The sequence below is a fragment of the Oncorhynchus mykiss genome, chromosome 17, assembly GCF_013265735.2.
Source record: "Oncorhynchus mykiss isolate Arlee chromosome 17, USDA_OmykA_1.1, whole genome shotgun sequence".
Lineage (NCBI taxonomy): Eukaryota > Metazoa > Chordata > Actinopteri > Salmoniformes > Salmonidae > Oncorhynchus > Oncorhynchus mykiss.
The window spans coordinates 28,373,717-28,390,934 of record NC_048581.1 but is presented as its reverse complement, the minus strand read 5'-3'; the positions used below and the strand labels follow the sequence as shown (position 1 = coordinate 28,390,934).

General features: G+C 41.6%; 2 protein-coding genes across 2 annotated transcripts; one reads left to right on the top strand and one right to left on the bottom strand.

The window, feature by feature from the left end:
• The first annotated feature begins 1,201 nt into the window (after window positions 1-1,201).
• On the top strand, window positions 1,202-3,799 carry LOC118936556 (zona pellucida sperm-binding protein 3-like). Its single transcript, XM_036949612.1, has 11 exons — window positions 1,202-1,358; window positions 1,518-1,702; window positions 1,779-1,882; window positions 2,156-2,247; window positions 2,407-2,587; window positions 2,756-2,861; window positions 2,941-3,029; window positions 3,101-3,192; window positions 3,314-3,421; window positions 3,540-3,581; window positions 3,663-3,799. The coding sequence occupies exons 1-10, from the start codon at window positions 1,289-1,291 to the stop codon at window positions 3,554-3,556; spliced, it is 1,044 nt and encodes a 347-aa protein (XP_036805507.1). The 5' UTR covers window positions 1,202-1,288; the 3' UTR covers window positions 3,557-3,581; window positions 3,663-3,799.
• Window positions 3,800-7,210: 3,411 nt separating this feature from the next.
• On the bottom strand, window positions 7,211-12,508 carry LOC110493624 (keratin, type I cytoskeletal 42-like). Its single transcript, XM_036948364.1, has 7 exons — window positions 12,145-12,508; window positions 10,693-10,821; window positions 8,907-8,989; window positions 8,521-8,677; window positions 8,015-8,176; window positions 7,743-7,868; window positions 7,211-7,435 (listed from the first exon to the last, which is right to left on the bottom strand). Exons 1-7 carry the CDS (start codon window positions 12,451-12,453, stop codon window positions 7,211-7,213), a joined length of 1,191 nt encoding a protein of 396 aa, XP_036804259.1. The 5' UTR covers window positions 12,454-12,508.
• Between the last annotated feature and the right edge of the window lie 4,710 nt (window positions 12,509-17,218).

Sequence of the window (17,218 nt, the reverse complement as noted above, 5' to 3'; positions counted from 1 at the left end):
ATTTTACATAGATAAAACCACATACCTGCATCCAAAAGGAAATAAAACATTTGTAGAGAACATATGTTCTGAGAATCGTTGCCTCTTTCTACAACAGATGCACAATGGGAGGGACTGGGATCATTCGAGGAGCTAGCCATCGTTCACACATACAATAGCATACAAAATAGCATACAAAATGCAATTGCCATGCTGACTGTGGGAAAGTCCACCAACGCTTTTGCCAGAGAATTGACTGTTAATTTCTCTACATAAGCCGCCTCCAATGTCGTTTTAGAGAATTTGGCAGTACGTCCAACCGGCCTCACAACCACGTGTAACCACTCCAGCCCAGGACGTCCACATCTGGCTTCTTCACCTGAGGGATCCTCTGAAACCAGCAACCCTGACAGCTGATGAAACTGAGGAGTATTTCTGTCTGTAATAAAGCCCTTTTGTGGGGAAGAACTCATTCTGATTGGCTTGGCCTGGCTCCCCTGTGGCTGCGCACTTGCCCTCCCAGTCCCATCCATTGCTGCACCCCAGCTCTCCCAGTCCCACCCATGCCTGCGCCCCTGCCCAGTCCTGAGAAATCCATAGATTGGGGCCTAATGAATTTAATTCAATTGACTGATATCCTTATATGAAATGTAACTCAGAAAAATCTTTCATTGTTGCTTGCGGCGTTTACATTTTGGTTCAGTATAGTTAACGTTAGCGAACTCTGCATTCTATACGGGTATGCCAATGGTCTGCTGCGATGCCCACTATATAGCGCTTTTCAGATCTATTCATATATTTAGCTACGGCAGACAGCTAGATCGGTGATGAGATGATCATTCAGTATGTAAACTAGCGGGTTTGGCCACCAATTAAATGGCTGGTCTTTCCTTATCCTTGATCAGCATTTTGACTGTCGCATAAAATACGCTTTAAAACGATGTAAAAAAATACCTAATCCACACTTAGTGTGGTACTGTCAAATTGAGCAAACCAGATTGTTCAATCTTTTTGATTCAACTTTATTTCCTGTGTAAGTCACTATTCTGTCCGTCCATCGTGTTTTGTGAGACGCTTTACAGACTACTTTATGGGGAAAAGATGTGACTATTACAGTTTTTACTTTTAAAACCCATAAAAATTCAAGGATGTTTTCAGACCAGGAAATACCAAAAGTGATGATGTTGGTAAGTTTTTAGGTCTATAATTATCGCTCCTTGACCTCTCACGGGTGTTCAGAATTAAGATGATTAGGATCAATTGGTCCATAAATATTTCTAGTTTGTAGGCACTCCTAGATCATTCAGTCATGTCTCTCCTGTGGCAATGTGCAATTGTTTTGGCTGTCGTCGTAGCAGCAGCAAGCGCTGCCAATGAAGGTACGTCTAATAATGAACGCATAATATGATTATGTAGCGCTGATACCATGTTAACTTGAATAGGCTACTTATCTCATGCTGACCGCCTAACAGACTAGCCAAGTTGTGGTGTTGGCTCTTGAGATGTGAATGATGACATTATCAAATTTATATTTTTAGATTTTAATGTGGATTGTGAGAAACACTCCATTAAAGTGACATGGAAGGTCAGTCCAGAGTTGGTTGAACATGCTGCCCGTCTTTTCCTTGGACACTGTGTTCCGTCCACATTTTCTGTTCTTCCCACGGGAGAAGGGATGGCGACATTCCACTACAACCTCAATGGCTGTGCCATCAAGAAACGGGTAATGTCTAACTCTTGACCCAATGTATGCCATTTTGGATCCTGCGACAACTAATGCTTCTCCTTCTATTCCCCAGGTGACTGGCAAAAAACACATCTATTCAACCAGCCTGACTTACAGACCTAACCAAAAGCCCAAACCTGCTGCTATTAGTCACCATATTAAGTGTGTTTACATAAGGTAACCATCTATGCCAGGGCTACTCAACTCTTACCCTAAGAGGTCTGGCGCCTGCTGTCTTTCGGTTCTACTTTATCATTAATTGCACACACCTGGTGTCCCAGGTCTAAATCAGTCCCTAATTAGAGGGGAATTATTTTTAAATGCAGTGGAACTGAGTTGAGTTTTAGGGCTCTATTGGGTGTAGTGTACTCTAGCTATGGTGTTGGAATCAAATCTTCCTAAGCCTTTGCCACCTTCATTATTAAACTAAACATTCCCCCTTGTATGTAGACCTGAGGGATGGATTCCCCCATTCCTTATCCCTGCCTATGGTAGTGCTGAGGGTCATGGAGGATTGGTTTTCCACATGGCACTCCTCAATGGTGAGTGACTCATACAACAACAATTATTGTAAGAATATGTTCAGTCAACTTACCTGGTAAAGAAATTCTTAGCAGAGGACACTGCCCAAAGCTAGTTGAAACCTGTGGCTGTACAGTACGTATGAGCATTGAGCCCCTTCCCCTCTCTGTTGCATGTAGAAGACCTTACTGGTCTGGCTAAGAGCAGCCTGTTTCCCCTGGGCTCTTTCATCCCCATCTGGGCAGCAGTGGATCAGAAGGACCATCAGCCCTTGCTGCTGCTCTTGGAGGAGTGTGTGGCGGCCACAACACCAGAACTGCAGTCTGCGAGCCCGGTGTACCCCATCATCACCAACAAGGGGTATGTACCAGACCTGGCTATGGCCATGTAGGGTGCACATTTTGGTTTTTGACTGCCTAGCGCTAAACGGCCTACTCAAATGTTGAAAAGCATTGAATACATTTTAAAGTTAGCTTATTTGCTGGATGGAAGTTCTGTTTGTCTGCTCATTGCACAATGCATTTTCAGTTGCCTTGCAGATGGGAAGACTGGGAACTCCAGGTTCCTGCCTAGGTACCACTCGTCTGCTATTCTGCTTTACCTGCAGTCCTTCAAGTTTGCCTTAGGCGAGGAAGTGAGTGGACCACAAGTTCTCGGTATGACTGGGTTGTTTTCATACTGTAGCTCTTGACTGTTCTCTTATTTCACCCCAGGTGTATATTCATTGTAAGCTTGTTGCATGGGACCCTGAGGTTTTTGATGTCGAAAAGAAGGCCTGCCACTATATTAAAGAGACTGGACGGTAAGTATTGGTCACATAACGACCATAATGACGTTAGTGCCAATGCACCAGCCAACTTTTTTTATTCATAGATGGGAGCTGCTGGACGACCCGTCTCAAAGTGACCTCTGCAAGTGCTGTGACTCGAGTTGCAAGCCTCGGTTGAAGAGGGGCGTGGATTCAGGTATTTTGAGGCACTTCATTTCAAGCCTGACTAAACTGTAGTTCCATATTCATTTGAGCTGATCACTCTTGAGTTCTGATGGGACTGCAGCTTGAAGTAATTTATATCTATTTTTTCTCAGAACCCCAGGGCCTGGTTCAAAACTCTGTTCTTGGACCGCTCACAATAGTGGAAAACTCTGAAACCCGGATCCCCAGTGAATTTGTAAAATATCCTACTGTAGAACAAGGTTGGTGATTTTGGCATTGAAGACTATAGTTTACACTTGGCTTTTAATTGTATCAGCTTTGATGCCAAATTAACTTGAACCTGTAACCTACTCATCTGTCATTGTGTTCTGTATTCAGTTGACTGGTTGGTGTAATGGTCTGGAACACTTTGCTTGTCAGGTGTGTGTGTGCTGGTTATTTTACTGTAACATCCAACAGCAATGAGATGCATGTTACTAACAATTCTTCAACCTGTTACAGGGATGGCTGTCTTTTCTGTCTCTACAGCCATCTATTTGTAGGTGGCCTGAAGAAGGGTGCATCACGTTCCACTATCCCCAGTATGGATATGAAGTCCTTTGACTTGAGCATGTTTCAATAAAATGAGTACTTTACAATGGTGTTTGTTTCTAATGGTTGTCAAAATGTTATGATCCTGATGAGATGTACCCTAAATCCAGTAGTGCGGAGCCGGTATCTACACAAAATAGCCAAGAGGTGACCATCTGGTTGTAGGAAGATCTCAATGAGATTGCTCAGTGTTTTGCGACTTTGTGTTCTGGACTTCCCAGTGTCCTGATTACTCTTGAACTGTAACACTTTCTTCTCTTGGCATAATTAGTTTGCTAATGATAGTCACAGCAGGTGTTCATGCAATGGTAACGCTATTTGAAAGCTTGTCAGTGAACCTGCTTATTGTCGGCTATACTTTTTCAGCAGTAGCCCACCCCAAGATCAAATTGACAAACCAAGTTTTTAGAGATTGTAGGTGGCTGATGGCCATGCTTAATGGCTGTGATAGGAGAGAACTGAGGCTGGATCAACAGCATTGTACATTGTTACTCCACAATACTAACCAAAAGTGAAGAGGAGAAAGTCTGTACAGAATGTAATATTCCAAAACATGCATCCTGTTTGCAATAAGGTACTAAAGTAAAACTGTACAGAAATGGGTCAAAGTGAACTATGTCCTGAATACAAAGCATTACAGTATGTTTGAGGCAAATCAAACACCACATGACTGAGTACCACTCTTCATATTTTCCAAGCATGGTGGTGGCTGCATCATGTTATGTGTGTGTCATCGGCAAGGACTGAATATTTTAGGATCAAAATAAATGGAATAGAGCTAAGCACAGGCAAAATCCTGAAGGAAAACCTGGTTGTCTGCTTTCCAACAGACACTTGGAGACAAACTCACCATTCAGCAGGACAATAACCTAAAACACAAGGCCAAATATACACTGCTGTTGATCAATAACCAATTTGACAGAGCTTGAAGAATTCTGTAAAGAATAATGGGCAAATATTGCACAATCGAGGTGTGGAAAGCTCTTATAGACTTACCCAGAAAGACTCACTGCTGTAATCTCTGCCAAAGGTGCTTGTACAAAGTATTGACTCAGGGTATGTAATAGATATTTCTTTATTTCATTTTCAATACATTTGCAAACATTTCTATAAACATGTTTTTACTTTGTCATTATGGGGTATGTGTAGATGGGTGATTTAAAAAATATATATTTAAACATTTTATTCAGGCTGCAACACAAAATGTGGAATAAGTCAAAGGTCTGAAGGCACTGTAAGGCTGAAACTGTTGAGCTAGCTAGCAGCTTGGTAACTAAGGCTAAACTGTTGGCTTGCTAACAACGTAGAAAACACATTTTACCTAACTAATTTTAGCTTGCATCACATTTAGTATTTATTCAGTTAATTAGACTAACTGGAAACAGGACATTAATGCACAAAATGAAGAACTATATTCAACTTTGCTTATATGCTGCTCGCTCCTGCAGAATTTTGTACTTCCTATTCCTCCCTCACTTTTTTCCCAAACGTGTTTATTTTGCCTATCAAGTGACATGTCTACCTGCTCTCCGTTTGGTATTCCCGCCTCCTCTTCTTTTTCATTGGTTGCCTTTCCCGCTCTGAGAACGATTGAGTAGGTGAAACTCCTATGAGTGTTATGCTCATATAATGTAGGGTACAGCATGTGTTGGCTTCATCCACTCTGCAAAGGTGTTTTTTTCCCAGCTTTTAAGAGGACAGCAATAGACCCTCATTTATGATATCAGTGTGCTGAAATGCATTGAGATTTATATTTTAATAACAGCCAAATGTATCATGTAGCGTCAGTGTCATAGGTCTACAGAACATGAACATTAAACCTGTCATAGAGTACAGAGAACATACATGGCTTGTGGCCCTGGGAGTATACAATGGAAAAACGTGTATAAATGATTTTTTACCAAATGTTGCTTAAAATTTGAGACTTTGCTTTTTGTCGTTATCGATGCAAAAAAAAACTATGTGGGGTAAAAATAGAGAGAAAAAGGGAAACTTTCAACAGTAATGGCAATGTTGTCATAGTTTCCCTGTTGCCACTTATGTAACTGTAATCATCTGTTTACACTTTATTCAAATGAAATCATTTTCACGTATGCACTGGCCAAAGATGTTTAAATGAGAGATGTCACCTGGTGGCAACAAATGTTGGCAACAAATGGAACCACAGGAAAAACACCTTAGAAATAATATTCAATTGTCCACATGATAGAGCCATATAAGAGTTATAAGGTAACATGAGTAAATTACATTAGTTATCATTCAGCTGATGCAATCCTGTCAAAAGGGAAATATTACAGTATGCGACCACAACATTATTTTTATATATATATATATATATATATATATATATATATATATATATATATATATATATATATATATATATATAGGGCTTGATCACCCGTCATCAGTTGTATGTGTGGTCCAGGGGTATGGGTGGTCCGTTAACGCTTCACCAGATTCCGGAACTATCTGGCCTTCTCAGTTAGTTCATATCCTGGACCTTCTCATCTACTGAGGTGGACACCACCTTCCCATCCACCATCTCCTCCACGATCACCCTCACCCTCTTCTGCATCTGTGGATTATACTCTGTGGAACGAGCCACCAAACAGGAATTCATTCATTCATTCATTGTGTGTATTATGGGGAACAACACATGATTCTTTCATTGATTCATTCATTTGATTAATTATTCTCTGCTTGCTCACCTTCCGCCACTTCCTGGATATGTTGTACTTCCTGGACCTTCTCGACCACGATCACCTTCCTGACTTCCTGTCTGGTCTCCACATGCCTACTGGTAGACACAGGCGAAGAACACTTGCGGTCAGCTAAACTCACCAATGCACATCTTGATCTACTAGTTTGCAATCAGTGGTGTAACTTAAGTTGTTTTTGGGGGTATCTGTACTTTGTTATTTACATATTTGACTACTTTTACTTCACTACATTGCTTAAGAAAATATTGTACCTTTCCTCGACACCCAAAAGTGCTTGTTACATTTTGCATACTTAGTACAATTCACAAACTTATCAACCAAGCATTCCTGGTCATCCTTACTGCCTCTGATCTGGCGGACTCACTAAACCGACATGCTTGGTTTGTTAGTTATGTCTGAGTGTTTAAGTGTGCGCCGGCTTTCCGTAAATAAAAAAAAACAAGAAATGGTGCCATCTGGTTTGCTTAATATAAGGAATTTAAAGTGATTTCTACTTTTATTTTTGATACTTAAATATATTTTAAACCAAATACTTTTAGACTGTTACTCAATTAGAATTTTACTGGATGACTCTTACTTTTATTTGAGTCATGTTCTATTAAGGTATCTTTACTTTTTATCAAGTGTGACAGTTGAGTACGTTTTCCACCACTGTTTGCAATGAGGTGCCAATAAACAGCTGTCATCCCCCCATCCCTTGTCCCTCCTTCTTTCCAGCCCCTCCATTATCCCCTCTCACCTGAGTCCCTCTCCATCCAGCAGCCTCCTGTACTCAGCGATCTCCATCTCCAGCCTCATCTTGATGTCCAGGAGGATCTGGTACTCAGAGGCCTGCTGCTGGATGCTGACGTTGAGCTGCTGCAGCTCCTCCTCCATGCTGTTGATACAAACCTGCAGCTGGCTCAGCTGGGAGCCGTGGCGGCCGTTTATATCAACGACGCTCTGCTCCAGGTACCCCTTCTAGGAATGTGTTTATGTTTGTAAGGGATGAAGAAAATGGAGAAGGAAAGAAGGAGAGGGTAGTAGAAATGTATAAAGAGGGAGATGAAGAATGGTAGAGATAGTTAGATTGCTGTGCATAAAGGTGTTAGAACACCTTGACATTAGACCACTGTGGAGGTCTGAAAACATCTAACAAACTTTGATTTTGGAATGTACTGTTCTTTTAAAACCTAAAGGAATTCCATATTTTAGGAACAGAGGTAGGGTAAAGAGAAATGCTATATGTTTAGGGATGTTGATTCACTCAGATGGTTTGACATCATACCTGAGTGAGCAGGCCATGCAGTTCAATCTCCAGGCTCTGGAAGGTCCTCTTCAGGTCGGTCACCTGAGACTGAGAGGTCTTCACCTCTGTGGTGCTGGTGGTGATCTGGTTCTGAAGCACCTCCACCTGACACACACACACACACCGTATTAGTCAAAAGTGTAGTACCACTTCACAAAATACATGTCAATTGTGCCTCTCACAAAACACATTTAGGGACCCAGGCCCACATCTTTGGAGTCCCCCTGTCCTATTTTCAGAGGTTGTCTCACCTTGCTTTCAAACCACTTGGCAGCATCTCTCTGGTTCTTCGTTATCATGCCCTCATACTGGGTCCTCATCTCCTCCAGCACCTTGCTCATGTCCACTGAGGAAGCACAGTCCATCTCCACATTCACAGCACCACAATGCTGCGTCCGCATCAAATGCATCTCCTAACAACAGGAAAAGGGGGACAAATTGTGCTATAATACCTGGGATTTGTAGATTCCTTATACAGATGGAAGGGCAAAAGCACCTGAAAACAATCAGTTACTCTATATTTGGGGACTAATAACAGTGAAGTTGCTCTAGATTTGTTGTGTGTGGGTTTTGCCCCCTTGTGGCCAAACATGGAAAGGTTTCAAACTCACTGAGAATTGATAAATAAATTGATTGTGCAAAAACTACAGGGGAAGCCATTGTGTCCAATTGAAAAACCACATGTGGCTGTCCTGGCACATTGGCACTTCAGCCAACAGCACAAGCGTTAAGATTTGAGTGTGTGAGGAGAAATGACCTCCTCGTGGTTCTTCCTGAGGTAGACCAGCTCCTCCTTCAGACCCTCAATCTGTATCTCCAGTTCTGCTCTGGTGAGTGTAAAGCTGTCCAGGACTCCTCTCAGACGAGCCACATCCCCTTCCATCTTCATACGCATGTTAGCCTCCGTCTCTAACCTACAGGGGTTGAGGAAAGAAGAGGGCTTGATTAGTTCCTCCTCACAACAAACCAAGATACAACTTGCCCAACCATAAACTGATCCATAGCCCTGCCTACCCCCATGAGCATTTCTGTAGATCTGGGAGGATTCAATCTACTCAATCTCAAACCTATAGGCCAAGAGTTACAAACAGAATCAGTACACTCACAGAGGCTGTGTACAGTACAAACAGGAAGTGCACCTACTTAATCTTGAAGTCATCAGCTGCAAGTCTGGCATTATCCACCTGCAGGATCATCTGAGAGTTCTCCACAGACCTGGCTTGGATCTAGGAACAGGAGGACAGTCACAGTCACAGTCAATGGGATGTAATAACAGAGTCAACTATGTATAGGATATCATGTGTTTAGATCAACAGATCTGGTTCATGTCTACTGTTCATTCATTTACAACAGAACCCAGTTTTTCAACAATCAACAAGATAAACATTGAGAGGCAATGGGAATTACACCCCTAATCTATCACTTATCTACAATGCCTTCGGATAGTATTGAGACCACTTGACTTTTTCCACATTTTGTTATGTTACAGCCTAATTCTAAAATGGGTTTAAAAAACAAAATCCTCAGCAATCTACACAGAATACCCTATAATGACAAAGCGAAAACCAAGCCATGAGGTTGAAGGAATTGTTCGTAGAGTGCTGAGACAAGATTGTGTCGAGGCAAAAATCTGGGGAACGGTACCAAAACATTTCTGCAGAATTGAATGTCCTCAAGAACACAGTGGCTTCCATCATTCCTAAATGGAAGAAGTTTGAAACCACCAAGATTCTTCCTAGAGCTGGCCGCCCGGCCAAACTGAGAAATCTGGGGAGAAGGGCCTTGGTCAGGGAGGTGATGGTCACTCTGACAGAGCTTCAGAGTTCCTCTGTGGAGATGGGAGAACCTTCCAGAAGGACAGCCATCTCTGCAGCACTCCACCAATCAGGCCTTTATGGAAGAGTGGCCAGACGGAAGCCACTGCTTAGTAAAAGCCACATGACAGCCAGCTTGGAGTTTTCCAAAAGGCACCTAAAGACTCTCAGACCATGAGAAACAAGATTCTCTGGTCTGATGAAACCAAGATTGAACTCTTTGGCCTGAATGCCAAGCGTCACGTCTGGAGAAAACCTGGCACCATCCCTAAGGTGAAGCATGGTGGTGGCAGCTGTGGTATGTTTTTCAACGGCAGGGACTGGGAGACTAGCCAGGACTGAGGCAAAGATGAACGGAGCAAAGTACAGAGAGATCCTTGACGAAAACTCTCTCCAGAGCACTCAGGACCTCAGACTGGGCAAAGGTTTACCCTTCCAACTGGACAACAACCCTAAGCACACAGCCAAGACAATGTAGGAGTGGCTTTGGGACAAGTCTCTGAATGTCCTTGAGTGACACAGCCAGATCCTAGACTTGAACCCGATGGAACATCTCTGGAGAGACCTGAAAATAGCTGTGCAGAAACGCTCCCCATCAAATCTGACAGAGCTTGAGAGGATCTGCAGCGAAGAATGTGAGAAACTCCCTAAATACAGGTATGCCAAGCTGTAGCGTCATACCCAAGAAGACTCAAGGCTGTAATCGATGCCAAAGGTGCTTCAACAAAGTACTTAGTAAAGGGTCTGAATACTTATGTAAATGTGAAATTTCCCCCCAAAAAATTATACATTTGCTAAAGTTTCTAAAAACCTGTTTTTGCTTTGTTATGGGGTATTGTGTGTATATTGATGAGGGAAACAATGCTGTAACTTAACAAAATGTGGAAATAGTCAAGGGGTCGGAATACTTTCCAAATGCACTGTAATTCATTCTAGTGACTCTTTCACAAACTTGTTGGCATCCTCTCAATCCTATCCCCACCTCTCTTCCCACTGGGCACAGACGTCAATTCAACGTCTATTCGATGTTGATTCAATATAATTACATTGAAATGTTGATTCAACCAGTGTGAGCCCAGTGGGTTGCTACATTAGACTACATTACCCAGAAGCACCTTGTTGCGGATGTCTGTGATGGTGCCATAGAACCCACTGACGTCCTTCTTGTGAGTCGGTGATCTCATCTCGTAGAACTCTTTGATCTGCAACTCCAACTTGCTATTGGCTGCCTCTAGAGAGCGCACCTGTGTAAACAGGGAGTGGAGGGAATCAGTTCAGTTCATGTGTCTATCCGAAATGGCACCCTATTCCCTATATAGAACACTACATTTGACCAGAGCCCTATGGGCCCTGTTGTGCACTACATAGGAAATAGGGTGCCATTTGGGGCGCATGGCATCACGTTATGTGAATATGCGCACTCCCATTAGATAGTCCCCAACATAATGGAATTTTAAATAAATGTTCAAATCCTGCTATGTTATTGTCCTCATCAGTGGTGTAAAACACTTAAGTAAAAATACTTTAAAGTACTACTTAAGTAGGTTTTTTGGGTATCTTTACTTTACTTTACTTTACGAGTCATGTTTTTGACAACTGTTACTTTTACTCTACTACATTCCTAAAGGATATAGTGTACTTTTACTCCATTGATTTTCCCTGACACCCAAAAGTACTCATTACACTTTGAATGCTTAGCAGGAAAGGAAGTTGGTCCAATTCACACTCTTATCAAGAGAACATCCCTGGTCATCCCAAGTACCTATGATCTGGCGAACTCACTAAACCAACATGCTTTGTTTGTAAATGATGTATGAGTGCCCCTGGCTTTCTGCACAAAAAATGTAAATAAATAATTGTGCATTCTGGGTTGTTTAATATAAGGAATGTGAAATGATTTACACTTTTACTTTTGATACTGAAGTATATTTTAGCAATTACATGTTTTGATACTAAAACCAAAGACTTTTGGACTTTTACTGAAGTAGTATGTCACTGCATGACTTTCACTTTTACTTGAGTAATTTTCTATTAAGGTATCCTTATGACAATGTGGTATTTTTTCCACCACTGGTCCTCATTATGTATTTAGGAACGTGCGTTTATGATAGTAATACAGGTGTGTCTTTTTAATAATGAGACTTTCCTTGGAGCTTTACAGGCAAACGATGGGTAACTGCTTCTTCTCAATAGCAATTTTACAATTAGAAACATTAATGATGGAATAAATCGTTTTTTAAAGTTTCAAGTTAAGTAAAAGTTGTTTTAAATACTTTTTTTTATGGAGTCAATTTACTGTAGCCTACTGTATAATCACATTTAATTGAACATTGTGGAGATTATTGATGATAGGGGTTATTTAAAAAAAAAGCCATATATCAAAGATTAAAGATCACTTTCTAATAGCAGTTTTCTATATCATCGAATATGTTTTGTTCTGAAAAGATTGATCACTCTGCCTTGTCGTTCGTGCCTTGACTTTCGATCTCCACGCACATAATCTGGGTTGGGCGTAATATCGCGGAGCGCACCTAATCTCCAGACACATCTCCATCACTCTGCCTTACCTTTTCCAGGTAGGTGGCCAAACGATCGTTCAGATTCTGCATGGTATGCTTCTCGTTGGCACCGATAGTGATCTGGCCTGGCCCGTCCATAGAGAAAGTGGATTGAGAGATACGGGTGCCGTATCCCCCGGCACCTCCATATACACTCGGCGCGCGACTGCTCCCAACAGAGGACACACTCATACGGGACCTACCGCCTCCCAAACCGCTAGAAAACTGCATCCCACCGGACAAACTGAAGCCAATCGAACCGACACCGCTAAGTGAGCGGTATCTACGGCTACTACTGCGACTGGCTGCAATGGACATAGCGAGAGATGGTTTGGCGATGCGTCCTGGGAGGTTAAAGTGCGTTCTTCCGAGTTGGAGGCGTCAGGTAAAATAACCCCCTTCGTGTCCTCGAGCTTTTTATACAGTTGGATTAAGAATGATTGACTGCGTCACCATTATTCCTTGGAATTAAGGTATGTCTAATTGTTTTGTTCAGTGGGTGGGTATAGGGCTTGCAACAACTATGTAACAAGAGACATCAAGTCACTAAGGACTTCTAGGGAAATTAATGGTTCAGTAAAGGTTGCGGTTTATGAAGGACAGTGGGTTTGACAGGTATCGACTGGCAAGTCAGACAGCTTGAGAACATTACGGGATGTGTTTTGTAAAGCTGACATGGTTTCAGATATCCATTTTCAATTACGTTTTGGTTTGTTTACTGAAATTGGCAATATTTTAATATATCTTTGTAGGCTAAATATTGTAATTTTTATGTTATTATTTTACCAAACTAAAATGTTGCACCAAGTCACTCCTTCACTTATATTTGATGGTTTTCTGTAATTCTATCCATTTGAAAAGATGGTCAGTAACAGTCATCTTTTTCAAATATAGATAACCATTATGAACTGTTCATAAATTCAACAAATTCAATTGTGTTACTTTGTCTACTCAGTATACTTGCTCTCAGATTAGTTGGTTTGGATAGTGTGTTCAATCATTGTCAAAGATGTGTAGCAGGTATTCTTACTATTTTGAGTATGCCACTTTGATGATTTTCTCATGCTTTCTTTCTGACTTCAAAGATGTCCTGCTCAGTAACTACATCCTTGTTTGAAATATGAATAAACCTCATAATTCCTCACATTCCATTTTGCCTACTCAGTACTTGCTTTCAGATGTTGGTTTGGATAGTGTGTTTTGTTCAAGGTTACAAATGTAAAACAGCCACATAACAGCCTGAGTAAGTTTCATTCCAAAACGGTCTATATCCATTTTCAGAAATGTTGGTAAATTAGCTTTTATTGTTTAAAGACATTGTGAACGAGATTGGTGTGTTTTTTCACTATCTAATGAGGTTGTTCAATGACAGATGTGTTTGTTACTACTGTTAGTTTTCACAGTCAAATGTAACGCTTTTTTTTTTAAATAGAAAGAAATGTACAAGTTATAAATTTGTGACATCAATATTTAAAAATGTTTTACAAAAATATTATTCACTATAGTCAGTATCTGTATGTAGAATGTTTACATTTGACATTTTAGTCATAACAGATGGTCTAATCCAGAGCAATTTACAGAAAGTGCATTAATTTCAAACTAGCTTAGGTGAGACAACCACATCCCATCTAGCACTTAGCGTTCTGAGAACCACGTTTCTTAGAGCTTGGTGAGAGTGTGGTTGTACTGTGGCTATTTTGCATACAACCTTCTCATAAAGCAGGGCTTCCCAAACTTGTTTGGCCCATGACCTCATTTTGATATTAAAAAGTTTTGCGACCCCACCATGTAAAAAAAAAGGTGATGTAATCAGCGGTCAATGTTTACTTTTTTAATTGAGGCTATGACAGTCTATTCCAAATAAATCTGACAATACTTTTGACAGTATTTCAATCTGAAGGAAGCATGGTTCGAAGTGACTGAACACATCAGAAAGGTATTGGAAAGTTTAGAAGATCATTAGTCAATAATTTTTCATGATCTTCTGTGTAGAAAAGAACATCATCATTGATGACCACCTACAGAACTAAGCCAACGTCAGCAAGAACCTAACAAAATTGGCATCGAATTTCAATGTGAAGGTGACGACCTACCGAAAGGAAGAATTTCGACTATACCAGCCAGAATATAGCATGAGCTTAAAAGTATGGCAACTTGGTATGAACTTTGAACTTTTATTCACTCCAGAAGGGATACCTCCTAGCCGTTGAGTTAGCAGCAGTTGCTGTAAACGTGGGTTTGGAAAGGACGGACAGAGTATCCATTCTACCACGCCCCAGTTCACCACTAGACAGTCTTCAGAGGACCAGAGATCCATGCTGGACAACCCGGCCTCCCATCTACGACCAACCGATCGAAGTGCAGCTCAGAGTAAATATTTATTGCATTTTCCTTTTTCAAATGGGTGGTTATTTACAATGCATAAGATTCTGTATTTACGATAGCATAGCTACTCCCTTTGTTACTCAGTCTTCCCGCTCTTTCACTCAAACCTAACCCCCTCTTTTTGTGTAACCAGCCGTCGTATCTGTTTTGTCCACTAGGGACATTTTCCTCTCTGACATAATTTGTAATCAATGTATGATACATTCTGTGTATATGTAATTCTGTGTGATTATTTAGGTATTTAGTAAATTAATAATTAAACCAAATTTTGTATTGCTGATTGAACTTGTTAGCCAGGGTTCGTGAAGATAACCAAGAATTTGCAACTTTCAGATGAGACTAAATAAAGTGCCTATTAAATATTGACTGCTATTGAGGTAAAAGATTACTAGGTCTTTAAGAGTTTATTCAGAAGATAACAGCTCTATAAACATTATTTTGTGGTCCCCCGACTTTCTAGTTAATTATTTACCTGATTAGCTTAATCAGGTAATATTAATTAGAGATACATTATTTTATAGAATAGCATGTCATATCACTTAATCCGGCATAGCCAAAGACACGACAGAGGGAAACATAAAACCATGTATGTGTTCCTGAGAGTCTTGTCTTTCAGTGATGGGGTCATAATATTTTGGAGCTTAAACCATTCAAAAGATAGTCACATTTCACACTTGCGGCTACTGTACAAGAGTTTATTGACGTAATCCCGGTTCTATGAACCAAGCGCAATCTTTTTTATTTATTTTAGAGTTTCTCTCTTCATTTTTTTTTATCAGGCAACCCGTAGTTTGGGAACGCTGTCATAACATTTCCTACAGGTTTCTATTTAAAGTTATGTTCTCAGATTGTTCAGAGAACGTTAAGAAACAACGTTCTTCTGTTGGACTTTCAGTACTTCAGCGTAACGTTTTCTGAAGGTTTCCTCATGGTTCTATTTAAAGTCATGTTTGCAGACTGTTCAGAGAACGTTAGGAAACAACTTCAATTCTTCAGCATAACGTTTTCTGCAGGTTTCCTTGTGGTTCTATTTAAAGTCATGTTCTCAGAACATTAATAAAACTTTCCAGAAAATCTACAAGAAAACATGAGTAACGCTCTAAGAACGTTCTAAGAATGTTATTTAAAAACATATATTCCGTTCTTAGCATCAACAAAACTTTCTTATCCTCTATCCTGTTAAGTGTGTTAAGGTGTGTTGGCCTGCCCACTAATTGGCCACACCTGATCTTAATGAGTGCTTGTTTCCTTTGAAATAGGATCCGTTTGAATAAACTAAAATGAACAGCTATGTATGAGTAAAAAAAACATGGCATGCTAGCTCCATCCTGGTGGCGCAGTGGACTAATTCCATGGATACATCAGAAGATCATAGGTTTGAATCTCACAGATGCCATACCACAATAACAAATACATGTTTGTATCAGGACTCAGGATAAGACCCAGATGCAGTCAGTTTGAATCACAAATGTTTATTTACAAAGCAGGGGGCAGGCAAACGACAGGTCAAGGGCAGGCACAGGTCAGTAATCCAGGGCAGAGTCAGTAAGGTACAGACCAACAGGCAGACTCAGGGTAAAGGCAGGCAGAATGGTCAAAACAGGGACTAGAGAGAACAGGAGTACAGGAAAAACACGCTGGTAATCTTGACGAGACAACAGTAGAACAGCAGAGGGGCTAAGAATCTTAGAGATGGGGCAAGGGCCTATAAAATGGGGTGAACGTTTGCAGGACTCCACCCGGAGTGGCAGATCCCGAGTGGACAACCATATCCTCTGCCCGAGACAATAATGGGGAGTCGGGGGTCCGGTGGTGGTCCGCCTGTCATCAATACCTGGAGGTGGTCTTGAGAAGACCAGGCTCTCTTCCAGGTATAGTGACAGAGGCGGACAAACATCTGGGCCGAGGGTATGCTGACCTCTTCCCTCTTGCTCAGGGAAGAGCAGGGGGCTGATAACCCAATTAAGACTCGAAATGTGAAAGACTAGTGGCTGAGCAGGAGAGGGTGTTGCGGGCGTATTCCACCCACACGGTTGCTGGCTCAAGGTGGTGGGGTTGGCGGGGACGAGGAAACGAAGAGTCGTCTCCAGGTCCTGATTGGCTCACTCCAACTGGCCGTTAGACTGGGGGTGAAACCCGGAGGATGGCAGACTTAGGAGACTCTCCGGGGAACTTGGGTAACCTCGGATTCTCTCTGGAACTTAGGCCCAGAGGACTTCCGGAATTGGGATCCTTGGGTGAGCAAGTGGGACCGGAAGCAGACCTCCTCTCCCTTGTACATTCCCATAGATGGCCATCAGTCCTGATGGTCAAGGCGATGAGCAAATCGAGATCTGTAGGCAGCTCCCGGGCTGGGAGCTTGTATAACTTTCTCCGATAATCCGTGAAGGAACTTGTCAAACAGGGATTCCGGGTTCCAGGCACTCTCAGCAGAGAACATTCAAGGCATGGTCATGGCGTTCCGCCAAGTTCTGGAATCCTTCCATAAGACCTGGAAGTATATCCTTGTTTCTCCCAATGGTGGCTCCTTTGAAGGAGACTGCTGGGTCAGACCCAGATGCAGACAGTTCAAATCACAGATGTTTATTTACAAAACAGGGGGCAGGCAAATTACAGGTCAAGGGCAAGCAGAAGTCGACAATCCAGGGCAGAGTCAGTAAGGTACAGAAGGGCGGGCTCAGGGCAGGCAGAGGTCAGC